Source organism: Jaculus jaculus, chromosome 4 (assembly GCF_020740685.1).
Source record: "Jaculus jaculus isolate mJacJac1 chromosome 4, mJacJac1.mat.Y.cur, whole genome shotgun sequence".
Lineage (NCBI taxonomy): Eukaryota > Metazoa > Chordata > Mammalia > Rodentia > Dipodidae > Jaculus > Jaculus jaculus.
Genome location: NC_059105.1, coordinates 24001237 through 24028072, shown reverse-complemented (window position 1 = coordinate 24028072; position 26836 = coordinate 24001237). Strand labels below are relative to the sequence as shown.

Below are 26836 nucleotides of genomic sequence, written 5' to 3'. Positions count from 1 at the left end.
CCTTGTGCATCTGGCCTACATGAGTCCTAGAGAATGGAACCTGGGTTCTTTGGCTTTGCAGGCAAGTGCCTTAACTGCTAAGCCATCTCTCCAGCCCTAGAGTCATTTTTACAAACCTTGACTTTGCACTGAACCCACATCATGGTCTGAGGAGCACCAGCATCTTACTATGCTCACCTGGTCACAGGAAAAGGTGGTGGCACTCTCTCTTGGCATAAGTTCCTGTTTTTCTGCTTATATTTATGGGCTGGGGGAAGGGCCCTGACTCCTACATTTTTAACTCACCAGGAAGTCTTGTTCTGCATCTGGCCACCTTTGTCCTCAGTGGATTTTTGCCAGCTAGATGACATATTTACAGGTGGCCAGCAGGTCTGAACAGTGGCAACATGGCCTGTGAGGTTGGCCTCTACCTATGTGGAGGCCTCCCAGCCTGTTGACCATTAGAACCAAAGATCCACTTCTTATTCCCACCCAGTCCAGGGCACAGGCATTTCTGGAGCATCTCTCTAAAGAAGTAAGGTGTCTGAGTTGATGGTGACCCTCTGGACAGAGCCCTTCCCTCCCCTACCTTCTACCCCACCCTCCCATGGGCAGGCCATTGTCAGCTCTGCACCTGCAGGCCCAGGATGCCATTTAAGAGTTGAGGTCCGTGTGGGACTGAAGTCCTGTCTTGGTGCTGTTGTAGCAATGAGCTGGGTCTCTATGGACACAGGTGGCTCTCCCAGGGGTCAGGGTCAATAGCCACAGAGTGAGCACTAGACAGGGACAGGGAATTTGTTAGCAAACACACATCCAGTTTCAGGTCCAGGAGAGGATCTTTGGCCTTAGAAAAAGCCACCCCAGAGAGAGCTGTAGGCAGCCTGGAACAAGGCCTGGGCTACTGTCCTTCGTGGCCTGTTAGCACTGGCCACCCATCTCCCATATCAACTTTGCATCTCCCTGAAGGTCCCTTTCCACAGGACCCCAATGGTCAGCTATGCTGGCCCTGTTCCAGGCAACTTTCTGCTGCCCTTTAAGTGTCCCAGAATAAGGCTCCCCCGCCCAGCAGTGAGGTGGGAAACACTGTGAGGAGGTGGCAGGAGACCTCTGAAGGTGGCCTGTCACCATTGTACTTGCCTTTCCCCCAAGGAGTCTCACTACAAAAAGTGGCAGCCACTGTAGAAGTCCTGAACCCCTTCCTGTGACCAACTGGGGTCACCCCATAAAGCCCCCGTCCCAAAGCCCTCACAGGTTCCAACTGAGTCCATTCTTTTGACAACTATGAGGAGCTGGGGGCAAGCCACACCCCACAGTCAGCCATCCCAGGTACCTGGGGGCCCCAAGGGTGCGCAACTTCTCTCCCTTGTCCCTGAGCCCACATGGAGAAGGGGTGCCCTATGAGTGAACACCCCTGGCTGCTCCACTCTTGCCGTGGGCTCTCTAGGCCCAGCAGCTCAACTTGTCTTCAGAGAGTGCTGGATCCCTTGCTCTGAGGATTGTTCTACGATTCTCCTAAGGACATTCCTGGTGTCTCTGCTCTCGTGGCTCCTGGAGCCCTGCCACTGCCTCCAGCCTTGGGAGGAGCATGTTAGTTGGGAGACAGGGGCCTCACAGAAAGCATTCTGTTGGGGACTAGGTCCTCTGTGGCACCAGAGTGGGCAGCTGTGAGTGACCAGCAGGTGAATAAGGGTTGGGCCCAGAGAACCCCTGGAAGTCTCTCAGATGGATCCTCTCACTATGGACACTACTCTCCAAGCCCAGACTTCCCTTCCCTTTAGCAGATGGTAGGTTGCCAGAAGGAACAGAACAGGGCTTGGACCTGGGTTTGGCCCCTAAGGCCCCAAGGAAGGTAGGTGTGGACTTTGGGTGTGCCTGAGACCACCACACCAGGAAGCTGAGGGACAGGACACCAGTGGCTACCAGAAATAGGCTGGCAGGGGAGCACAGGGGCAGAAGGGCCAGTCACCCTGCTTCAGGGCTGTCTGATGGATGGATTATGACGCCATGTTGCCACTCAGAGAAGGGCACCAGAAAGGGCATCAAGGAACAAAAATTTCTGGGTCAGGAAAGAAAAAGAAGAATGGAACTCTAGGTTTCTACGGAGCCCCGTTCCACCAAGCAGCTGCTGCCCGTTACTCTCCGAAGTTGAACATCTCGGCTTCCTTCTCCTTCCAGAAGGCGAAGCTCCGGTCGATGTAGCCACAGATGTCCTCACTGTTGAAGCTGCCCCGCTGGGAGCCAGATCCCAGCCTAGGGCCCATGGGCCCTGGGACGCTGCGGGGGGAGGCGGCATGTGGCAGGGGCCCGAGTGGGGTCAGGCCTGACTTACGGCCTGGCTCTGAGTCCCAGGCAAGACCTTGGCTGGAGCCGAAGAAGCGGGCCTTGATGTCCTCAAAGCCATCAGTCCAGGCTCGGCGGCCAGCGGCCACCTCATCGGTCACAGCCTTGTGGAAGGCACGCACAGCCTCCCAGCCGTGGGTGCCCAGGTGCTCGAAGACCTCAAAGCAGAGGAGGTGGCGCATCTTGCGCTCCTCAGCCGGCAGGTCACACTCTAGGAGCTGGAAGTAGCCAAGCATGAAGAGGTCCAGTGAGAGGCTGCCATAGGGCACGGGTGCCCCGTCCACGTGGGGCAGGAACTGCTCTGGAGACAGGGGCCCACCGGGCCTCCGACTCAGCCTCCGCAGCTGCCGGGCTGGCACGTGAGCCATGATGGCCTTCCAGTTGCCCAACAAGTGGGCGATGATGCTGCGCTGCTGCCACAGGTGGCCGAGCCGGGCACCCTCACTGGGCGGGGCGGGCGGCTCGGGGCTCATGGCGGCCTCCGGGCCCCTGGGGCAGGAGCGGCGGGCCTCCAGGGTCCTGCAGGCAGCCGTCTTGAGGGCAGGTGTGTAGGCGGACTTCTTCCAGTGGCTGAGGAAGAGCATGACAATGCGCTCCTTGCGCAGGCTGCCCAGGTCCAGGCCCGTCCCCGCGCCAGCCTCCGACAGGGCCTCCTCGCAGCTGATGCCAGAGTCACTGGCCTCCTCGGTGTAGCCCAGTCCAGGCTCTCCACCCACTGGGCTGCCTTGGCGTGGCGGGGGTGCCGACCAGCAGACTCTTGGGCACTGCCCGGGCGGCTGCCCGCGTTCACAGGCGCCCGGCTCTGAGTCGCGCAGGCAGGGCGCTGACTCGAAGTTGCCGCGCAGCGTCCGCACGGACACCCCCCATCCCTGGATCTCCCTCTGGGCCTCGCTCCGGGGGTCCCTGGCTGGGGCCTCCCGGTCGGTGTCCTGTGAGACCTGAGCGGCGGGCTTCTCCTCGGCCTGTGCCAGCCCGTTCATGCCCTTCAGCAGCAGTGACATACTGCGCACCAGGCGGCCGATGTGGCTGCACCAGAAGGGCAAGGGCTGCCCGCTGGGCTCAGCCTTCCGGGTCTCTGCGGGGGCCTCGGGCTCAGCTGCCCGGGCCGGGGCTGCCTCGTCCTCCAGGGCGGGAGCCCGAGGCAGGAAGTGGCTGTTGACGGTGATGCTGACCAGGGGCTCGGGCAGTAGGGCCTGCAGCTGAGCGGCCAGTCGGCCCAGCTCACACTCATACTCCTGGCAGCGGCGCCGGAGCTGCAGGTCAGAGATCTGCTTCTCCAGGTAGACCAGGTCATCCTCCGTCAGCAGCTCCCCAAAAGGGCCCAAGATGGCCTGGTGTGTCTGTGAGTAGCGCCAGGCAGCCTGCTCTGCAGGGGTAGGGCCCGAGGTCCCGTTGTCATCCTGCGCACAGGAAGCTGGGTCAGCAGGGAGAAGGTAGGGTCCTCAGACACAAGCTTCTCTGGGCAGCGGCCAGGCTCGCTGAGGAGCCAGCCTCTAGACACCTGGCTTTGCAAAACAACTGGGTAGCTGGCTAGGGGTGCTAACAGCAGTTCAGAGTGGAAGCCTGGGTGCAGACTCCCCTGGGAGCAGACAGGGCCTTGGCTGTGCCTCCTCCTCACCTCCTCTTAACCTGCCTGGGGCTCGCTGTCCCCTGGCCAGCCCTGAGCCTTCTGATTGGTCAGCAGTAGCTGAAACTGTGCTCTGCCTGTCACCGTGCTAGCCACAGAGTGAACACTGCTGTCCCAGACTGTGCAGCCGGTGGCATGTCAGGCATCACCACAATCCTCTTCAGCCAATCCTCCCCCAGAAGGTCCCTGGGCCCACCCCTTGGATGCCAAGAGACTTCCTGGCCGCTCTCTCATCACACCTTGCTGTGCGCTCAGCCCCTGCTGGGGTCAGAAGAGGATTTGACTAGTAAAAGGAGGGTCCCATGTTTGCCAGCTTTTCTCTACTCAGGACAAGCCACGTGCACCATAGGCTCTAGGGCATGATTCTAGATCTAGAACTGCCTGTTCACACAGCAGCTGGAAGCTTGTTCAAACCCAAGTCAAATCAGTTCAGGGGCGTCTGGGCCTCTTACAGAGCTTGGTTCTATCTGCCACCTCCCCTTGTGCTCTCCCCAACATCTTTTCACCCCTCCAGTGGCAGAGGCCCGGCGGACGGCCCCCTCCTCAGGACCTTTGCATGCAGTGTTCACTTCCCCTAGAATGCACTGGACCACATTCCCAAGGTCTTCCTCACTTCTAACTGTTACTCAAGGTCAGCTTCCGGGGGGACACTCCTGAGCACTCCACTACAGCTCCTCACTTTACACTGCTCTGTAACTTCTCCATGACAGGTGGCTGGGCCCCACCTCCAGCCCCCACCAGACTACACTTGTTACTTTGACCCCCACCATCTCCATCCGATCCCTTCTCAGGCTGGCTCCTCCCTCTGGCCTCAGACTCCCTGGGGCGCACCTGGGCCTCAGGTGGGAGGTCCGCCCCCAGGCGTGCCCGCAGCTTCCGCACCATCACCTGCCGCTTCCACTCAGGGATGGGCCGGCCCCGCTCGTCCTGCGTGGGCACCAGCCCGTCGAGGTCCCCTGAAGGCAGCTCATCCAGCTTCAGACTGGCCAGGCTGCCAGGGGAGTCCACCACCTCCATCTCTGGCTCCTGTAGACACAGGCAGGTCACATGCACTGAGGGAACCCAGGCCTGAGCAAGGTAAGATCTGCCCTCCAGGGAGATCAGAGGAAGGGCCCTGTGGCAAACAGGGTACCTGGGGGCTGAAGAGATGGCTTAGTGGTTAAGCGCTTGCCTGTGAAGCCTAAGGACCTGGGTTCGAGGCTTGATTCTCCAGGACCCATGTTAGCCAGATGCACAAGGGGGCGCATGCGTCTGGAATTCATTTACAGTGGCTGGAAGCCCTGGTGCGCCCATTCTCACTCTCTCTCTATCTGCCTCTTTCTCTCTCTGTCACTCTCAAATAAATAAATAAAAATGAACAAAAAAAATTAAAAAAAAAAGCAGGGTACCTGGGATTGAGGGTGTGGGGCCACGGGCCATACCACCATGCCCCCTCCAGTGGCCAGCCAGGAGACCCTTAGGGCAAGTGGAACCTGAGTTTGTAGGAGAGGTTTGGGGCTCAGAGAAGCCTTGAGGGAGTTCTCTCCTGACTCAGGGCCTGGGTGAGTTTACCCAGAGCCTGCCATCTGGAGGAGCAGGCTAGTCACCAAATCTATAGCTCAGGACCTTTCAGAGCCTTTAATACACAGTGTGCTCCAACTTCCCAAGAAGACCGGCACCACATGGCATTTCTCAGGTTCTCGAAGCACCCATTTACAGAAAGGCGGGGATGGGAAAGTGTGCAGGGCAGGGTGGGGGCGGGGCAAGCCTACGGCTCTTGCCTGGCTGGGAACTCTGGAAGCAGATCAAGCCCCAGGCCCCCCCCCCCCCGCCTATGTCCACCTGCATCAGCATCTTCCAGGTGCCCCCTGCCCCTCCTGGCCCCACCCAAGTTCCCTGGGTTCAGAGGTTAGGATGATGGCTGGGAGGTGGCATCCTGGGAAAACTAAAAGGGGCCCTACTTCTTCTATGATGGGTGATAAGATGTCTTGAAATTCCTGTCCCCTCAGAACTTGGGTGTCCAGAACCAGCCACCCAGGCCAACTGGGCTCTGGTGTCTGTGCACGGAGGAGAGGTGGGAAGTAAAAGGCAGGGGATGTACCTTGGAGGCAGTCGGGGCACTGGTGGTGACCCTCGGTGGGGCTGTGCAGGCTATTGGCTCCCTTGGGACAGGCTGGCCGGGGCAGGCCAGGCTGAGCGTTGCAGCTGTAGAGGAGAACTGCAGTCAAAGGAGTATCGAAGAGGCAGGGGTATGGAAACGGGCATCAAGCCTGGTGTTCCTGGAGCAAAGAAGAACTACCCCGCCCCATCCAGGGGCACTGAGCTTCGAGTGAAAGAACCACAGCTCTGCCACAAAGGGCCCCCGGGGTCCAGGGCAAACTTCATCTCTAGGCTTCTCACTGTGACATCAAGGCAGCCTACAGCCACAGACAGCCCATGTTTGACCCAACACTGCCTACCATGGCCTCCTGGCCCCTCTTCAGTCAGAGCAGAGCTGGGGAAGCAGGAAGCCTGCAAGTCCAGGGACTTAGCACGAACCTGTCCTCTCACTGCCCCCTGCCCCCACCCTTGTCACTTCAAACAGATACCTGTCACAACCAGAGTGACAGACATCTGTGTCATAGCCCAGGCAGACACCTACTCACAAGTGGACACTCTTGCAAGTAAACACTGACACATACACTTGCACACGCACACACCCACAGGTAGATAAAGACACACACACTCATACACAGGTAGACACACATATACACACATACATACAGACAGACACACACATACAGGCACATATAAACACATACCCACAAACACATACAGACACACAGAAACTCAGACATGTATTTCCATACATATGCAGACACAGACACTGAGACACCCTTACACATGTGCAAATGCATACACAACACACAGACACTGTTGCACACACATGCGGAAACACCCTCCTGTGTGTGAACGTGTAACTAAAACGTGTCTGTGGATCCGGTGAAACCTCGCTGGGTGGTACCTACTGCTGGGCAACTCTAGTAAGAGCTGGTCACAGTCCTCTACCAGGTGGTCATCTGCAGTTGGAGGACCCTCCCGGTCCTCTGCTGCCCGAGTACTCTTTTTTACCCCCAAGAACACCTGACAGGCTAAGCCTACTTGGTCTCATCCCTGCTCATCACTGTGGTAATGGCGTTCAGGGTACAGGACATCTACCTCACTGTTAAAGAGCAACGCAGACAACAAGGGAAACCTGGAAGAATGGGGTGACAGGAAGAAGAGACCCTAACATGCTCAGCCACCCCCAGAAGGTTCTCTGAATGGGGCTATGGCACTGTACACCGGGCCAGGGCAGCCCTGCCCAGGCCAGTACTCACACGGGGGGTTTTCAAGCCCTGATCCTCCTCTTCTTCCTTCCTCCTGGGAGAGCCTCGCCGCCGACAGTGGTGGGGGTGGGAATGGTGGGGGCGGGGGCGCCATCAGGACTGGCACCTGGAGGGTGAACAAGCTTGGTCAGCAGAGGCTTAGGGAGGCCTGGACTTGGGTTCATTCCGGCTCTGCCAGGTGAATGGGGAGGACTCCAGGGGCCTAGAAAGCTCAGAGAGGGCCTGGAGAGAAGTGTGTGGGAGGGAGGGCCAGGACCCTGTCCCTCGGTCTCCCCATCTATGCCATGCTGGAGGCCTGTGTGCTCCACTCCACTGGCTGCAGCTCAGGGCCCGGGTCTAGTTCCACTCCCCTCTCTGGGGCCCAGCACAGATGCGAGCAGGCGCATAACTCCGTGCACACATGCCTGACTCTTGGTGAGGCCCACCTGGGCCTATGGTGGGACACAGCGGCTCAGTGAGAGCTGGGTACAAGAGAGGGTTCCCCACTACTGGGTCATGCCTAGGACCCAGCTGCCCTCTCATGGAGCCTGGCCTCAGGGCCCAGCTGCTCCACCCATCCCAAACTGCGGAGTGTCGGCAGGCCTGCCCAGCACCTACGATCGCAGCAGCAGCAGCTTGCTGGGCAGAGATAAGCTCAGCCGACTTGAAGGCTGTGTGCTAGGACAGCTCAAGGGGGGGAGTCATGCTCAGGCCCTGCCCACTGCCCAGGCTGCCATCAAAAGCAGGCCCCGTTAGGTTTGGGAAGGGCACCCACCTAGCCTTGGCCACCTCCCTGCCCTCAGACACTGAGCTCCTAGGGAGCTGCACTGCTGCCAGGCTGCCGGCCAGCTCAGCTTGCTTAGCCCCACAGTGGCAGCTCATCCACAGAGCCAAGCATTAAGACCCTGAAGCTCCCAGCTAGTTTAGGCTGTGGAGCAGAGATAGGAAGACACGCTGGTCCGCCTCCCATGTCCTCTGAGCCAGCTTGCTGCCTTTTCGTTCAAAGCTGAATGTGGAAGACAGCATAACCCTGTATCTCTGCTGGTGGGCACCCTGGCTTCATGGGTCAGCATGGCCTCATAGCCCATCTGGCACATGGATGCCCAGCTCCTACTTCAGCTAGCAGAGTCATGCAGCATTTCCTCTGAGTACCCGCCCAAGCCCCAGCCCCTCCCGCAGCTGTCAGGACTCAGGATGGCATGGGTGAGAGCCCTAAGCGGGCAAAGGCCCTGGCTTGGAGCAGCCCTAACTCAGGCATGTGCCTGTGTGAGGTAGGGCTTGCGTCAGGAGCACAGGACCAGACCTGTGTTGCCACTGATGCTCTGCCATGCCTGCCTTCCAGCCCTCACTTCTGAAGAAGCAGACTTTTCCGTCTGCTACACCCAGTGGTGTTGCAGCCTGCCCTGCCCGGGCAAACTCAACCTCTCCAAGCCACCCCTTGCTCGTGACCAAAGCAGGCCCATCCTGGCCCTCAGTCCCATGCTTCCCAGTGCCCTCAGCCCACCAGGCTACAGGGAAGAAAGAGAACAGAGCCTGAAACCCCATCTGCCCACCCTGCGCACCTGGCTCCTCCCAGGAATCTGCAGAGAGCCCAGGAGCCCTGTTAGGTGCAGCCCGGGGGACCTCAGAAGCTGGGCAGCCGAGCACCGGGAGCTGCAGCCAGCCCGGTCCCAGCTGGCGGGGGCTGGGGAAGCTATGCCCCTGTAGTGGGAGGTGCCGTATTAATATTTAAGGGCTGAGGTGTCAGGTGGCCAGCAGGCTGGGGCCGGGTGTGGGATCCTTTACCGCAGAGCCTTAGTCCTCCACAGTGAAGGGACAGTGTGGACCCTCTGGGAGATGGGGTCCCAAGTGTGGTGAGCTTGCAAGGAGACAGACCACTCAGTCAGCACACAGGTGGGGACCCAGAGGTTTCCCAAGGTCCTGCAGCTAGAGCACAGCAGGGCAGGGCCAGGCACTACCACACAGGCAGCTGCGGGCGCCCCTCTGCGGAACGGGCCTTGGACATCACACACTCCCTCCACAGATGCTAACCCTGACCCACCAGACCTCTCTAGGGCTGTTTCAAGGTCACCTAGAGGAATAGGAGCAGGCCCGAGTACTGTTCACTCTGGAGTAAGGGCCTGGGGGCTCCTCGGCTGAGACACAAGCCCGCTGAGAACACAGCAGCCCCCTGGACTCTCAGCACATCACCTTCCATCTGGTGGCGAGGCACCCCTGCCTGCCAGCCTCAGTGCCCTCCCTGGTATTTAAATTGCCCCTTCCCTGTCTCACCCCAGGAAAGAGTGAGGGAGACAGGGTGGGGAAGGACACCAGAAGGGCCCCTCGGGCTGGGAGGAAGAGACAGGAAGCTGGTCTGGCTCAGGGGAATGGAGTCTGGCTTCAGAACAGCCCCTGGAGCCTCGGCACCTCAGGTTCTGTGGCTGAGCCCTGGGAAGTCACTGTGGACCTGTGTCCTGCCTGTAGGTCAGTTGTCGAAAGCAACGAGCCATAGGCAGCACCTGGCTAAAGACCCCACTGGCATTGGGACCCTTCGAACTGGGACAGGAGGAAGCCTAGCCATGGCACTTCCTAATGGTGGGAAGCTGTCACATCCCTGAGAGAATCCTGGGGTGGGGAGGGGCGGGTTCCCATTCTAACAGTTGGCATGCACCGCCTGGGACCGAACACTACACCAAGGGTGGCAGTCACATTGGCCCTGTGGTTTGCCATCTTCTTCCATGTTTTTGGTGAGATTTGAGCATACCCAGCCTGCCATGCATTATACATTGAGGGCAGCTGTGGCGAGCTGGGTTACAGGCCTGTAATGCCACCCGGGCTGAGAAAATCATGACCTGCAGACAGACACTGGACAGTAGTCACCACAGCTGAGATTCAATTACTGCTGGGTGGCCAGGCCTGGCTCTGCCCTGCAGCAGAACATTGTTCAGGGGAGACCCTGGCCATCTCTGGGCCCCTGTTGCCCATCTATCTAGTGAAGGGCTCCTAGGGTCTCTGTGCTGAGAGAATTGGGAACTGGGCTGAGGCCACTAAGGCGGAGCAGGCAAGGGGAGTCACCTCTGCCCCCAACAAGTTCTGTCCCATGTCACAGATGAGAAAGTTGAGCCTTGTGCCATGCGGGAGGAGATGGCTCCACCCTGGTGGCAGTACAGGGTGAGGTGATCAGGACACCTTGGACTGTAGTGATGAGGGGCTTGGAGGCCTGTGCACATGCTAACTGACGCCCCTGGTATAGTGTCTACATTCCCACAGCTGAGAACCAGGCTGCTGGCCCACTGAGGGGAGGGGCAGGCAGCAGGGGCTTATTTCAATGGCCCTCTGACCTCTGCCCGATCCAGGAGAGAAGGCTCAATCTCTCACTGTGCACAGTGGCACCAAGGCCCACAGAGGGGCAAGGCCTGGCTTTCCCCAAGGTCCCTGGCAGCCCCACACTCATCAGTGGGTTTACCACGGTTTTGCATACACAGACCCAGGCAGCACGGCACTGACAGCCTAGCTGGCTGCTTCTTTTGGGGCTTAAAAGTCCTTCAGGGACAGCTCAGGCTGTGGTATCAGGGTAAATGATGGATTTCACCACCTCCTCAGGCCGACATGGGGAGAGCCAATGCAGGCGACCTCTGCATATCACATTTCCATCAATATTGCATCAGCAGCGGCCTGCAGCTGACAGCCTGCCCTCCCCCTGGGCAGAGGTAGCATTGATAGACACGAGGTGGGAGGCCTCAGGGGGCAACTCCAGCCAGTGGTAGAGCTGGGCACCCTTTGCGCCCAGTCACTCCTGAGGGAGAAGACTAGAAGGGACTGAGCTCCAGCTGGGACCCCGAGGTCTCAGATAGCTCCCAGACTACACCCCACTGAGCTCCAAGGCTGAAGGTTCAGGCTTGTGGGACCCAGACGGCATGCCTATATATGAGCAGGAAGGCCACAGAAGTGGAGGCTGCAGCGGGCATGTCTGTGGGCGCAGAGAACCGCGCTCTACAGTTCCCAAGTTGGAAGGAGAAGTGCTGTGTGAGATCCTATGTGACCCCAAGGAAACATCCCAGACCAAAATACCCACAGAAGTCGAGATGGGACAGTTCCCTCAGCTTAGCAGCGCAGAGGAGCATGCAGCGCTCCACAGGTGGGGGGAGGTGTCCAGGAGGGCCTGGCAGTGCCAGGGGCTGGGGATGGAACTGAGAGCTTACCTGTACCGAGAGTCTGGGCTCTGCAGTATGCCCCGGGTGGGAATTAGTCAGGGGACCCTGGGAGGTCAGGCAAGGGGACCTGTTCCCTGGCAGCAGGCGTTTGTGGCAAGGGATGCCAGCACACAGCCCGGCTCCTCACCTTCCCATCTTGGCTGCTATCCAGTGGCTGGGGCATCTTTGGGCCCTGAATGAGCAGGCCTGCCTTCTTCCTAGACACCAGCTGTGTCCCCACCTTCCCAGCCCCAGACAGGGTGAGGGCCTTGCACTGAATATAACCAGTCAGGTGTTGCATCACTCAGCAGTTTCAAGAGCAGGTGAATCCTAGGGCCAGAAACCACTACCCCAGGACAAACCCCGGCACACGAGTGCCTAGGACAGATCAGGGCAGGTTTTAGGCAGTAACAACAGGATCATGGCCATGTAAGAAACCTATGGTAGGTTCACAGAAGACTCTGCCTCTGTTGGTCTTGGACATTCTGAGGGTTCACCCTAAGGGGGAAGAGGCACATCAGCCCCTGGGTGAGCCCTGGGGGACTTACCTTCTGGGTCTCACTGCTTTCACCTGAGCATGGGAGGTAAGGGAACCTAGAGCACCTTTCTGAAGAGGTGGCACTACAGAAACCTGGTGAGAACTGTCAGGCTGGGACTGACAGATCACAACCACCGCCTTGAGCTGAGAGGGTGGGGGGCGGTCACCAGCGAGGGCTGGTCGGATAGTGACAGAAAGAGGGTGAGTCAGCAGGGAAGAGCTGGCTGGACTGGAGGGAGGAAGAAAAGAAGGGAGGGAGGGTCACCAGGGAAGAGATGGCTCCAGGCCACCAACCTAGCAGCACGTTCCAACTTCCTCCTCCAGCCTGCACTGGGCGGCCCACTTACAGCTGTCCTCCACCCTGACCCTCCTTGGTCTATCTGTCCACTCAGCAAACCTTGCATGGTGCTGTCTTGTCCTGGGGTAGAGGACCAGCAAGATAGCCAAGACCCTTGGCTGTGAGAGGCGAGGAGACAAGGGCCACCCATGAAGTAAAGTGGGACCTGCTGCTTCTGGGTGTGGCAGGCTGCCTGGGGTCTGCTCTGCTAGGACTCACGCTGGTTCCACGTCTGAGCCCGCTCAGCCTGATGTAACATCCCCAAGGCACAGACATGGCTTCTGTGGTCCACATCAGGCATTGCTTGGCTAAGTCCAGCCCAAGTGTGGCCCCAGTCTTTGCCACAGACTCCCCTGACCTCACTCCCATGGGCATACTGCCATTTGAGCCCGTCCCAGCCTGGCCGCCTCCTCCACTGGCTGACTGTGTCACTGGCCTGGTGCCTCAGACCCTGCCCCTGACAGGTGGGTGAAGTGTATGAAGTGAGGCCTCCAGGGTCTATGGGGTCCCTGAGGCCTTACCGGCCGGGCCATCTCTCTCAGGTACTGGGCACAGTCCCGGTGTCCATGGTACTCAGCCAGGTCCATTGCTGTGTAGCCATCTTCATCCCGCAGAGAGGGGTCCACATGGTGGGAGAGCAGCATCTGGCAGCACTGTGGGAAATGGGGGTACAATAACCCACGTGGCTCACAGGGCTCGGATGAGGACAGGTTGGGCTTCTTACCTGGTTCTGGGCTTAGTCACCTGGCAACCTGTTGGTGACTCAGGGCTTTTCCAACACGCCTCCTTCCGGGAAGCAGCTTCCCAGGCCAGCCTGGGCAGTTCCTCAGCAGCTCAAGGCTGATGTGAGGCTTAGTGGAGGGCAGAGCCTGGTTTAAACTGTCAGCCTTGGGACACAAGCAGCCTCAGGCCAACGTGCCAGGGTAGGGCTGTGTGCTTTATTCACAGACACTAAGATGTTAATTTTGACTCTTAACTATCAGGAAGCATTATTCTTCTTTGTTTTTTTCCCTGGCTACTTATAGTAAGAACTACTTTTTACTTTGTGGGGCCAGAAGAAATCAAATGAGGGGTAGCAGTAGCTGGCAGGTGCCGTGTGTACCCAGCCTAGTGGGTGACAGGCATGAGATGATGGCCTGAGGGCTCTGGGGCCCATGGTCTGCTATGGCTGTCGGAGTGGGCCCCATTGCCGGCTGTGCAAGCAGCAGCGCCCAGAGAGCATGGAAGCCAGCTCCCGGGAGAAGGTCACCAGGTGGGGGGGGGGGAGGGAGGGAGGGAGTCACTGAGTCTGCAGGGGCAGAGGCATGCAGACACTAAAAGTCAGAAATAAGGGCTGGAGAGGTGGTTTAGTGGTTAAGGTACTTGCCTGCAAAGGTTTGATTCCCCAGAACCCATGTGAGCCAGCTGCACATGGTGCCACATGTGTGTGGAGTTCATTTGCAGTGGCTGGAGAACCTGACATGCCTATTCTCTCTCTCTTTCTCTCAACTAAATAAGTAAATAGACAAAAATAATTTTTTAAACAAAAAAGTCAGAAATAAAAGCAAATAAGACAGCACAAAAGAGTACTGGGAGGTCCAACCCATCCACCAAGAAACGGGTCCAGAAAGACCTGAGAACTGATAGTAAAACTCAAGTGGGCAGAAAGTTAAGGCCTGGAATCATAGACTGCAATATAATATGGGCTTTTCCTAGTATGTACAAGTGTGGTGGTACATGTCTGAAATCCCAGCACTCAAGAGATGCAGGCAAGAGGATGAGAAGCTTAGGGTAATCCTCAGCTACATAGTGAGTTCAAGGTCAGCCTGGAATATTTGGGATTCTATCAAAAATAAAAAGATATAGTAGATTATAAATGACATAAAAATATTACACTATTAAAAACTGAGGCTGAATAATATGCAATGAGAAAATTAGAAGAAGGCACCCAGAAATATGGAAGAGACAGAAGTAGAGAACAGAAAACCAGCAATCAGTAGACACACACTGTAGTTTGGATGAAAGTCTTCCAAAGGCCCCTAGGTGACAGTTGTCACCCCCAGTCTGTGGCACTATTGGGACACAGTGGATTGTTTGGGAGGGAGGGCCTAGTAAAAGGGTCAGGTCACTGGGCTGTGTCCCAGAAGGAATATTGGGACCTCCATCCCTCTCCTCTCTTTTTCTTGCCATCATGAGCTGACCAGAGCTAAGGGGGACAAGCTCTGCCACTGAGAGCTCCTGCCTCAATGTACTATACATGTCACGGGCCCAAAGCAACAGGACCAGGTACCTGTGGCCTGAACTCTGCAATCTGTGAGCCTAAATAACCCTTCCCTCCTAATAAGCTATGATTGTCTCAGGTGCTTTGCTACAGGGTGGGAAGCTGCCTGACACCATACTGTATGGCCCAGTGTATGCAAAATATGAATCCCAGGACAGAAGAAGCAGAATGAGGCATGTAAATAGGTCAGAATCTTGAAAACCAATGGGGACAGATGGCCCAGCCAAAGCACAAACCTGAGAACTCCAGTGAATCCCAGGGAGGATAGTGAAGAGCCACCCTGATACCCTCACAGAAAGCTGCAGAAACGCAGACCATGGGGGAAGTGGTCTCAGAACACGCTCCTAACCCGATCGGTAAGGGCCGGGCTGGGCGGCTGTGCAGGCACTTCCCAAGCACCAGAAGGGAATGATGGGGAGTTACCAAGCCACTCCTCTTTTTTTTCTTTCTTTCTTGAGGACTAGCCCTTAACAGATCCTCATGCCTCCACCTCACAAGTTCTGGGATTACAAGTGTGTGCCACCACACTTGGCTTCAAGTTACCATTCTGTTTCTAGCAAAGATATTCTTTAATACTGATGATGAAAATAAAGGTACTTGGACACAAATGGCCTAAAAGAATGTGTGGGAGGCTTGACCTGAAGGAGTGGGAAGGGAAATTTGTGGATGAGCTTATAGTCTATATACATACATATAAGTATACACATGTACATGATATAGACATATGTATATATACATATGCATATAAGACTATAGTATTTTATTGAAAAGGCAATGTCTTAGGATTTTTTTGCCATGTGTATGTGGTGTGTATGCATGTGTATGGGCCCTCAGGTTCTTGTGCACATGTGTTCATGTGCGTGTGTGGAGGCTACAGATCAATCCTGGTGTCTTCCTCAATTGCTCTCTACCATATTTTCCCAGACAGCATCTCTCACTGAACCTGGAGTTCAGCAGTTCTGTTAGACCACTAGCCAGAAAGTCCTAGGGATCCTCCTGTCCCTGGGTTATAGGCGCATGGTACTGCACCTGATTTTTACATATGTACTGGGGGTCCAAACTCAGGTCCTCATGATTTTGCCGACTGAGCCATCTCCCCAGCCCAAGTCTGTAGGTTCTTGAAGTTGTAGACACAGATCACTGAAGACGGCCCATCCTGAGCACCATGTGAGCTGCCAAGACACTGTGTCCTCACCTGGAGCTCTGTGTCTGAGCAGGGGTAGGGACATGAGAGGCTTTCTCAGAAGCCTCACAGACACCAGCTCCATGAGGCTGCCTGTGGATATTTCTGGTCCTCACAGCCACTATGGGCTTAACAAAGGGGTGGAGGAAGTCTAAGAGTGCTCCCCAAGGTCTCAGGGAGGAGGGCATGGTGCAGCCTCCATCACACTGATGGTTCCAGGATCATGTGTTCCCAACAGCACTGTCAGGTCACTGCAGATGGCAGTCTAGGATCCTTAGCCCCAGAACACCCTATGTTTTCTCTCCCCAGCACTTTCCAATCCCTTACTCACTATTCTAACTCAAACCCAATGGTAATTGCATCTACCTGCACATATAACTTTTGCTTTTGTTTGAGGCAGGGTCTCACTTTAGCCCAGGCTGACCTGTGACTCACTCTGTAGCTCAGACTAGCCTCAAACTCATGGCGATCCTTCTGTCACAGCCTCCTGAGTGATGGGATTAAAGACAGCCACCATGCCTAGTTTACACGTAGCTTTTAGGTAAGCACTTTACCACTTAGCCATATTCCCAACACTTTTACATGACTTTTATTTTTTTTTTATTTACTTTATCTGAGAGTGACAGTCAGAGAGAGAAAGAGGCAGAGAGAGAGGGAGAGAGAACGGGCGTGACAGGGCTTCCAGCCACTGCAAAAGAACTCCAGACGCGTGCGCCCCCTTGTGCATCTGGCTAACATGGGTCCTGGGGAATCAAGCCTCAAACCAGGGTCCTTAGGCTTCACAGGCAAGCGCTTAACTGCTAAGTCATCTCTCCATCCCTTACATAACTCTTTAATAGCTAAATCCTGCCACGAGGGGTGCTCTTTGAGCAGCACTGCCTGGAGCACACCATGCCCGTGAATGAAGCCTGTCCTTCATGTCACACCCCTCATGGCTTTCTGATGTAGACTCATTCTCTCCAGCCTCAGGGGAATGGACACTCTGTACCTCAGCACCCGTCACATGCATCCAAACCTCAGTGTCCTGGGGTGGCCTGAGATTGCATCCCTCACTTCTGGCTAATATTTCTATACCACAACCAGGTTCCACTGTACACCCTCCTCAGATGGCTTCAGGAATAAAGAGAGATAAATGCTGGAGAAATTGGAACTCTTCTACGTTGCTTGTGGCAGTGGAAAATAGCACAGCCACTGTGGCAGACAGCTTGTACATCACTCAAAAAATTACCACATGGACTAGCATTCACTCCTCAGTGTATGGCCAAACCAGAAGCAGGTGATCTGTTTGACCTCCATGTTCAACAACAACCGCTGTACAAATGTTCATGGCAGGACTATTCCCAATAGCAACAAAAAGACCAGCAGATGAATGGATAATGTACACCACGCCCACTGTAGTAGTTACTTTCTTGTGGCTGGGACAAAACCTGACCAGAAGCAGCTTATGTGAGGAAAGGGTGTTTATTTCTGCTGATGGTTTCAAGGGGAAGTTTCGTCGTGGTGGGGAGAGCATAGGAGAGCAGAGAACCAGTGCGTCACATCCTGTCACAGCCACAGGAGTCTGAGTGAATGTCCAGTGGGTTGAACTAATGAATATCAAGGTCTGCCACCAGTGACACACCTCCTCTAGCAAGGCTCCACCTTCCAAAGGCTCCACCAGTTGGAGACTAAGTATGAGGCTTAATCACAAACATTGACCAAAAGTAAATAAACAAATAAAATTAAATAAAAACAAAGCCAGGCACCTCGATATCCATGACCTTATAATGCCTGACACTACCTACATAAGACCATCATAAGAGAGGGAAGGATCATGGCATCCAAATAGAGGAGAGACTTATTGAGATGGGGAGTGGATGTGATGGAGAAGGGAATTTCAAAGGGGAAAGGAGGGGGTACTACCATGGGATATTTTTTATAATCATGGAAAATGTTTAATAAAATTGAGAAAAAAAATAAAGCCAGGCATGGTGGCGCACATCTTCAATCCCAGCACTTGTTTTTTTTTTTTTTTTTATAGTAGGGTCTCACTCTAGTCCAGGCTGATCTGGAATTCACTATGGAGTCTCAGGGTAGCCTCAAATTCACGGCAATCCTCCTACCTTGAGACCCTACCTCGGAAAGCCAAAAACCAAAACCAAAAACAAAAACAAAAACAAACCAAAAACCCACCCCCACAGACACTGATGTGATAGGGAACATTCTGGAAGGCAGCTATGCTCACCACTATGTCACCAATGTACATGATGAGGACATTTTACATCCAGACTACAACACCTGTAAAATAATGGACCCACAACAAGTATGAAATTCTGCCACATGCCACACCACCATAGCATGTGAAAAGTAGGCACAAAAAATGAGTCTATTCATGTGAAATATTAGAATGAGTAAGTCCATCTAGAAGGTTGGCCAGGGTTGGAGCAGAGGGGAATGAGCACAGCCTACTTAGTGGGTGGTAAACATGTTTAAAGCCTGGATAGAGGTGGCGGTCACACAGCAGAGTAGATATACTAACTGTTCACCTTACCATGGCTAATTTCATGCTATATCAATTATATTACAAACAAAAAAAATACATATTAATCTGCAAAGCATATGATGCTACAGCTTCGGCTAGTGCAGTATCTTGTACTGAGAGGAGAGGGGACAGATCCACTCACCCTAGGTTTGGTTAAGGCAGAGGTTCATACTGTAATTGTAGAGAAACCTCTGAGAGCTGGGAGCAGCAGGTTCCAGGGCAGCCGAGGGAGGAGGTGGGAGACCTCTGCCCGTCAAGTCCAAATTCTTCCCATTTGTATTATTTCCATTTCCTGCTTTTCAACTATACCATTTAGGGGAGTGTGTGTGTGTGTGTGTATGTGTTTGAGACAGCGTCTTGCTATATGCTTCAGACTGGCCTCCGACTCTCAGTCCTACCTCAGCCCCGGTACTGGGAAGCTAGGTATGTGAGACCATGTTCAGCAATGGAATGATTTTTTTTTTCCTTTTTTTCTCTTTGGTTTTTCATGGTAGGGTCTCACTGTAGCCCAGACTCACCTGGAATTCACTATGTAGTCTCATGGTGGCCTTGAATTTACAGCAATCCCTCTACCTCTGCCTTCTGGGATTAAAGGTATATACCACCACACCTGGCCCAGATTCATCTTTTCACGCACACACTGACCATTTGAAATGAACATGGCCATGCACACAGCTAAAGGGTAAGCTACAATGAAGGTGATGGGCGTGACAACACTGAGTGCATTTCTAAAGGCGGTGACAGCCCTGAGCATGAGCACTAGGTAGTGGATGACTCCAGAACGGCAAGGCTGGACACTCGGGAACATGACTTAAAGGAAGTCAGCTAGGCAAAACAGGATCAAATGGGAATTTTGATCAAAATAGGAAATACTGCAGCTGAACAATCACCAAACTGCGAGATACAGCTAAACAGCACTCAGAGGAAATGTTGGAGCCTTAAGTAAGTGTATTAGAAAAGGAAATGGGGACTGAGGAGATGGCTTACTGGGTAAAAGCTCTTGCTGTCCAAGCACGAGACCTAAGTTCAATTCCTGCCACCCAGGCAAAAAGCCGGGAGTGTCATACTTGCCTGTAAGCTCAGAGCTGAGGGTGGTGGAGGAGGGAAGAGGGTTGCTGGGGCTCCCTGGTCAACCAGCCTCCCTAAAAAACAGGGAGCTCCTGGTTCAGTGAGACTTTGTCTCAAAGAAAGGCAGAAGAGCAACAGAGGGAGACACCCAACGTCTGCCTTTGGACTCCATGGGAAATGTGCAGCATCTGCATACACATTTGCAAATGCCACACACACGTGCACCTGCCACACATACTATACACACACCAAAGAGGAAAAGAAGGAAAAAGTCTGGAAGTAAGCGTGGTAGGCACCTGTCTCAGGAATCTAGTGAAGTGTTAATATAAATGCAGAAATTAATGAACTAAAAAAAATCAAACACATTAGGGAGCATTAACTGTCCTTTAGAGGAGATTGAACCAGCCCCGACCACCTGTTGGAAAAACTGCACATTGATGAGCCCCAGGCAAGGCTGGTAGAGACAAAGACAGAAAGATGGGAGTGACCAATATTATTTTTATAAACATGGGCTGCCACAGACCCTACAGACTACAGAGAATAATGAGGTGTTATAAGTAACTCTTAGGGCTGGAGAGATGTCTCAGAGGTCAAAGGACTTGCTAAGCCTAACAGCCAAGGTTTGATTCCCCAGCACCCATGTAAAGCCAGAGGCACAAAGTGGTGCATGCATCTAGAGTCCATATTCAGAGTCAGGAAGACCTGGAATGGTCTCTCTCTCTCTCTCTCTCACACACACACACACAAATAAATAAGTAAACTTAAAAAAAATAACTCTCTACTCATACATTCAAAAATGCAGATGAAGTTGGTCTCAGAAAATTATTAAGTAAAAAAAAAAACTGTAAGTTACTGAAACCAACAAACACACACACACAAAAATTGTAGTTTTTTTTTTTAACTTATTTTTTGAGGTAGGGTCTCACTCTAGCCCAGGATGACCTGGCTCTCAGACAATGTAGTTTTGCTTTATGTCGTTTTTCTATTGTTTTTTCATGTGCTGGGGATGAGCCCAGGGCCCTGTGGATGCCGGCAAGTAAGGCATGCCTAAGCCACACTGCGGCCCTTGCTTTGCTTTCACGTGCCGTGGGGCAGGCAGTAGGACCTAATTCTGGAAAACAAGGACTTAAAAACGCCCTGCTCCTTCCAGGAACTGTGGACTCTTACTCATTCCTGGGCTCTTTAGGAGAAGCCTGGGTCTGCTGGAGGCCTGCTGACCACAGGACAGTCCAGAGCCCTGTCCCCAGATGCCTGATGGGACATGGGCCTGGTCCAGCTGACCTGGGCTGCAGCCCTGCTGTGTGGGGCTGTGGAGTGTCCCTCCTCCTCCGGTGCCTCTGAACACCCTGCCACTATGCTCAGTAACCCTTCTGTGGCAGGACAGAGAGGGTTACTATGGGCTGTGATAGATTTTCCTCCTTTCTCCAGTCCCACCCTGTCCAGGTAGGGGTCAGAGCTGGAGAGCGTTAGGCAAGGCCTGTGGGGGACTGAGAGGCTGGGAAGTGCTGCCATGGGGCCTTGGTCTGGAGGGAGTGTAGATGAAGGCCTGTCCCTGCCGGGCAGGGCAGTGTGCTGTGGGCTGGGCCAGAAACTCCTGCCCATCCTTCAGAGGGGCAGCCCTGTGCCCAGCCCTTTCACAGCTCACGTCTGCTCTGCACAGGGCCTGTTACCTGACACAGTTGAGACGCCCTTCCCATAGAGTTTAGGTTCTTGCTGGGACAGTTGCATTCAGTGACAGTACCCAAGACCAGCCTGGCCTATGCCAGGAGCTGCAGGGCTTTGGAAAAACACAGAAGCCTATGTAGCATCTGGGCAAGAGCAGAGAACAGATGGCATTGTGACCACACTACTCCAAGCAGGAGGCAGGGCACCTCAGCTTGGCAGAGGCCCAGGTAGGGCCCCAGTTTCCTGGCCCTTGGAGCTGGGTGCCATCTTGACCTCCCATTCTGCCTCACCCTGCCCATGCCAGTTCTGGAGGTTGTTTCCTGGAGCCTGGGCTGGGTGGACCCCGAGGGCCAGAAGATGGACAAGTCCAGCCTGAGCAGGTTTCTGAGCCAGGGCTAGGGACACACACATAGGAGGCATGAGGCTTGGTCCCACTTTATGACCTTGGGCATGTGTGCTGCCTAATATGCCTCAGTTTACCCTCTATGAAAGGGCAGCACCGACACCTGTCCCATCAGGCTCCTGTGAGAGCTCCAACGCACACCACCGAAGTATTAACTTGAGGCTCCTGACCACTGGCTGCACATTTCCAAATCCCAGCCCCCATCACCCCAGCCACGTACCTCCAGGTGCCCGTTCTCAGCTGCATCATGGAGGGGGGTCCCACCCCAAGAGTCTCTCATGATGGGGGAACCCATCAGCAGAAGTCGGTCTAGAATGGGCATGTGGCCATCCCGAGCGGCAAAGTGCAGAGCTGTGGCCCCCTCATTGTCCCGCGCTGTCAGGCTGATGTCGGTGAATGTGACCTGGGGAGCAAGGAGCCCAGGGGACACTGTAGCTGAGGCTGGACCTGGGGTGATCACTCCCAGGGAGGATGGGCAAAGGAGCTAGGAGCTGAAGTTGGAGGTGATCCGTGGCAGTGACCCTTGAGGGAGTGATAGCTCCATCTCCAAGAATCTCTGGGACAGAGCTGGCTCATCCCACAAGTCCTGCGGGCCTCTGCCGCACTCTCTCCCCTCACACCCCACTGGCTCACACCTAGGAGACCAGTAGGTCAGCGCCCAGGTTCAGGCCCAAGGCACTGCATGGGAGTGGGTGGCCTGGAGTAACTGGTGTGGTCTGCAGGTAGGGCTCCTAGAGCTTTCACTTTATGAGTGGACAGAGAAAATCCCCATGGTAAAATGCTCAGGTTGGGAGTCGGTGCCATGGACAGGGTGCAGCTGTGCAAAGGCCCCAAGGGGTGGTGGCAGAATAGCTGCAAGCTGGGAGGAGGATGGCAGCAGAGGAAGCACCACTTACAACGGGGGTGGTAGGCCTGGGCAGGGAAGGGCTCTCCTTTCCCTACTAGTAGGAACCTTCCAGAATGCCAGGCAGACTCTCCAGGACTCTCAGGAAAGAGCTATCCAGGGACTCATCTCTGCCAGGACACCTCCAGGTGCACAGGCCACACTGTCCTGCTTTTGAACTTGCTGGGTCCTCCTCCTGGAACTTGCAGTGGACGCTGCCCCTGTCCAGCCAAGTCCTGCCCACCAGCTCTGCCCACTCCTCCAGCTCCTCCTCCGGGAGGCAGCCCCCCACTTCTAGACCTCATTGTGTCTCTTACGGAGCCAAGGAGCTCCCAGGGTTGGTTTTCTGTTGTGGAGGTTAAAAAGTCCCTACCCTGTCCTTCAGAAGCTTCTCCCAAGCACACAAGGACTCTGGAGCCTTGGGGCTCCCTTCCTGGAAGAGGGGCCAACTGCCCAGGGGCTCTGAGGCAGCAGGGCCTGAATGTGACCAATGGCTCAGGTCAGGTGTCACCTCATGGGCACTGGTGATGGGTCACTTGGGAGAGCCCATAACATGCACCAAGTCCTGGAAAGGGGCCCAGAGAGCCCCATGGGGAACTGCCACACAGCCCATATTCACATGGCCTCTGTAAGAGCCGTGGAGCCCTACCTGACACCCCAACCGTTCTTTGTGACCCTGCTGGCTTCAGAACCCAAAGTTCCCCGACATCTGTCCCCTGACAGCCTTCCCTTACCAGCCAGACGACCAGTGAGTAGTGGCCACGGGCGGCTGCGGCGTGCAGGGCACTCATGCCATCGAGGGCGCGCAGGTGCACGTCGGCCCCGCAGTCCTTCACCAGAAACTGCGCCAGGTGCAAGTGGCCTTCCTGGCAGGCCAGATAGAGCGGAGAGGCGCCACTGCGGGTCCGCCGGTTCACACCGCTGCAGGGAGGGACGTTCAGTGAGCTCCATCTGGATCCATTCCCAGTGAGAATGCCTGAGAGTGGGTGTCTGTGTTTCCCAAATCCTGCGTGCCTGCCTGCAGGTGGCTGTTGGGCTCAAGTGAGTCCTTGGTCTCCAGTGACCAGCTGTAGCCAGGGCTGGTCCCCTAGCCAAGGCTGACCCCATCCTCGAGTGACACGGACTCATCCTTGACCCCGGCCATTTTAGACTCAGTTTCCCAAATTCTTTCCAGCTGCTGCCCCAGCAGCGCTCTGTGGGGCTGGGCATGCCGCTGTTCCTTCTGTCCTGGTCTGAGCCCAGATTGTGCACGGCAGTCCTTTTGGGCAGAAGGTCACAATCTTGATTGATTCTGAATTGACCCCCAAGTCTCAAGATCCCCCTCTACTTCTGAGCTGCCAGTGTCACCTCAGTGCTGTGTTCTCGGGGGCAGTGGTGACAGTGCCCTGCTCCCCATACGATAAGTCTTGGCTCCTAAGCTCTCCTGGTTCAAGTATGCTTGGCCCTTGAGGCTGCTGACTACGCCCCTGCCTTGAGCCATAGTCTTACCTCGGGGGCCCTTCAGCTGGATGAGGCTCATGTGGAGAAGACTGGTATATATATGATATATATATATAATAATGACACCCTACAACTCACCCAGTGACCTAGGGTCCACCCCAGAGGAGCACCTTGCCTGTTCCACTGTGACGAAGCTATCATAGGCTTCAGTGGGCTGGAGGATGATTTTCCCTCACAGAGCCCTGTCAAGCCCAGCCCTCTGGCTCCCTGGGCTACAGCAAGGTGATCTTTCTTGGGGGAGGACCGGAGCACAGTGCATGAGGGAGCAAGTCCCATGGCCACTGGCCTTCTCTCCTCCCACCCACCTACCCGGGGCGCAGAGCCTGGATTTGATGAGGCAAGCCCCCAGCTCGAGGTGTCCTGTGGGGGACAAATCTGGGCCAATGTGACTGTGGGCCTTGCTGTCCCAAGCCCACTACTTGACACCTCTCACTTCAAGGGAAGAGCTGTTCTCTCTGCCCCTCCCCATGCCAGACTGCACCTGTGGGAGAAAGGCCCCCCACCCCATGCTGAGCCCTTGCTAGGCTACAGCCACTGGGCCCTGGCCACCTCAGCCCCTCCTCCATGCAGTCTCCCCCAGAGGCCGCCCCAAAGTCAGGGTCTGGGCTCTCACCTGCTGTGGGCCGCTGTCAGGAGCTTCAGGCAGGTCAGATCCCCACTGACAGCAGCGTGGTGCAGTGGCAAGGCCCCCTCTAGTGTCTCCAGATTGGCAGCGTGGCCCTCTTGCAGCAGCCACTCCACCAGTGCTGGGTGTCCAAAACGGGCGGCCAGGTGCAGTGGGGAGACACCTGAGGCATCTTGGTCCTACCGAGGCACAATCAGGGTAGAGAACTATGGCAGGGCCCAACACATCTCTGCTGGACAGTGCCAACCTGACTACAGCCAGCTGTCTAATGATCAGCTTACAGAGCCCTCTGCTGCCTGTGGCTCCCTGCGCTGTGGGGGGAACACCTTGCTGGGCCAGAGGGGACACCCTGCCTGAGGAAAAAAAAAAAAAAGATAGCACCTACATCCAGGTCTTGGGGATCCCGCTCCACTCCAGGCTGACCCTCTTCCTGCTCAGCCCTGCCTACTCTGCTTATGACCAGAAAGGCTTCTGCTAGCCCAGTGATGCCTGCTGTAAGTGTCCTGGGACACCTGTCCCTTGTCTCTCGGCTGGCCACAGGTCCCTGAGGCCCGAGAGTGTTTCCACTATAGATGTCAAGCATCCGGCAGACCTGGGGATTCCCTGAGGATCCAGTGACCCAAAGTGAGTCTGGAAGTGACCAGCACCTGCCCGCTGACCTTAAGGTCATTAGAAAAGCAAATGAGAACTGGACGCAGTGGTCACAGCACGCCCAGGTGTTTGGACCCCATGCTCTGACTCCACCAATGCTGACGGCTTGCAAACATGCTCCTGAGAGCACAGCCAGGACTGAACACAGCTCTAAAATCCTTGCCCTGCTCCAAGCCAGCCTGGGCACCCTGGCAAGGGGGAGGCTGGTAGCCCTGGCAGCGAGGTCAGTCACTGATAACTGGGAGCCTTCTCGCCGGATGGCTCTCTTGCCCTGCACAGCTCATCCTGTGTCGCTGGTGCTGATCTGGAGCCTGAGATCCTCTGGTGGCTCTCCACAGGTCCAGGTCTCAACCCTCTGTGGAACAGGTCCAATCAGACAAGGGGTCCTGAACACAAGCGAGACCACCACTGGTAATGCCAGGACCCCTGCTGGGGGAAGGATGGTGGGAGTCCAAGTGGCATTTCCATGCCTGGCAGTGACAACAGGAGCGTGTTCATGCCATGGCCTTGGCACTCAGGGCCTTGTGCGAGGGCAGGGATGGCCAGAGGTCAGGGCCACCCAGAGGTGGGATCTTCTGGGCTCACCCTTCCTCCTATGGGCCCACGCCAGCAGCTATTCTCGCAGAGGGAAGGTGCAGGACTGCCCCACTCCCACTCACCTGCAGCCCACAGCCCCCATCGCGGACCAGCCAGCACAGCTCCGCCAGGTTGCCCGTGGCTGCAGCATCGTGCACTGGTGTGGCCCCATTGTGGGCCCGCTGGTTGCCGGGTAGCTTGGCCCGCTGCACCAGGAACTTGACGCAGTCCAGGTGGCCAGCCCGGGTGGCATGGTGTACCAGGCCAGCCCCCAAGGAATCGGTGAAGCCCAGGCCCAAGGCACCAGCCTCAAGCAGCCTCTCCAAGGTGGCTACATCCCCGTCCTTGGAGGCCACCAATGCCTGCTGCTCCTCCATCCTCAGGCCCAGTTCTTGGTGACTTGTGCACAGGCTCAGCCAGGCTTCCTGTTTCAGGCGTGGACGCAGCTGCCGGCTCTGGTTACCTGATAAGCTACACACAGGGCAGATGGGAGGCGGCAACACGGGGGCAGGCCCTGGGGACTGGCTGGCCCTCGTGGTCCTGCCCAGGCTACTCCTGCAGCAAAAGGAGCTGGCTGTGTGGAGCTGCGGAGCTTGGGGAGCACAGGTCCCTGGGGAAGCGCTGCACGGGCCAGGCCAGCAGGAGGGGAAGCTGGCGCTGTCCAGCACCAGAACCCTGTCACCTGCTGAGAAGGTATGAGGAGCTCTCAGCAGGTTTTGGCCTGGGACAGGTCCTCCCATGCCCGGATTGCTTTTGTAGCTATAGGTAGAGCAGGGTACTGGGGTGAGGGACTGTAGGAGACATCTCAATTCTCACTGGAGGTGGACTCACTGTGCAGATTCTTGGGGTCTAAGTGTTACCACCCAAGGAAGGGACACTACCCTTCTAGGGACTCTGCATCCAGTCTGGCCCCTGGCAGTCCTCAGTCCTGACAATGACTGTATGTCCAGGTGGCCAGATCTCTCCAGTGAGAGTGAGGGTTACACAGCTTCAACTCTGCCCTCTCCAGCCACCGCATCTCTCTGGATTCTCTTCGGGGTCTGGACCCTCAGGTCGGTGGTCCTTGGCTGGGGAAGTTGGGGTCATCAGGGCCTCCTCCTGGTGCAATGGGAAGGCACCCGTGGGAGATCCCTCGTGGGCTCTTAAGAGTCCCACACGAAGTCACACATGAGCCAGTGTTAT

At 55.7% G+C, this 26836-nt stretch overlaps 1 protein-coding gene across 1 annotated transcript; it reads right to left on the bottom strand.

Moving 5' to 3' along the window:
• Espnl (espin like) lies at nucleotides 1-26836 on the bottom strand. The gene is made up of 9 exons (XM_012952379.2): nucleotides 25738-26836; nucleotides 24416-24606; nucleotides 23037-23223; nucleotides 21640-21822; nucleotides 12841-12972; nucleotides 7285-7399; nucleotides 6027-6130; nucleotides 4778-4972; nucleotides 1-3719 (listed from the first exon to the last, which is right to left on the bottom strand). The coding sequence occupies exons 1-9, from the start codon at nucleotides 26392-26394 to the stop codon at nucleotides 2112-2114; spliced, it is 3372 nt and encodes a 1123-aa protein (XP_012807833.2). The 5' UTR covers nucleotides 26395-26836; the 3' UTR covers nucleotides 1-2111.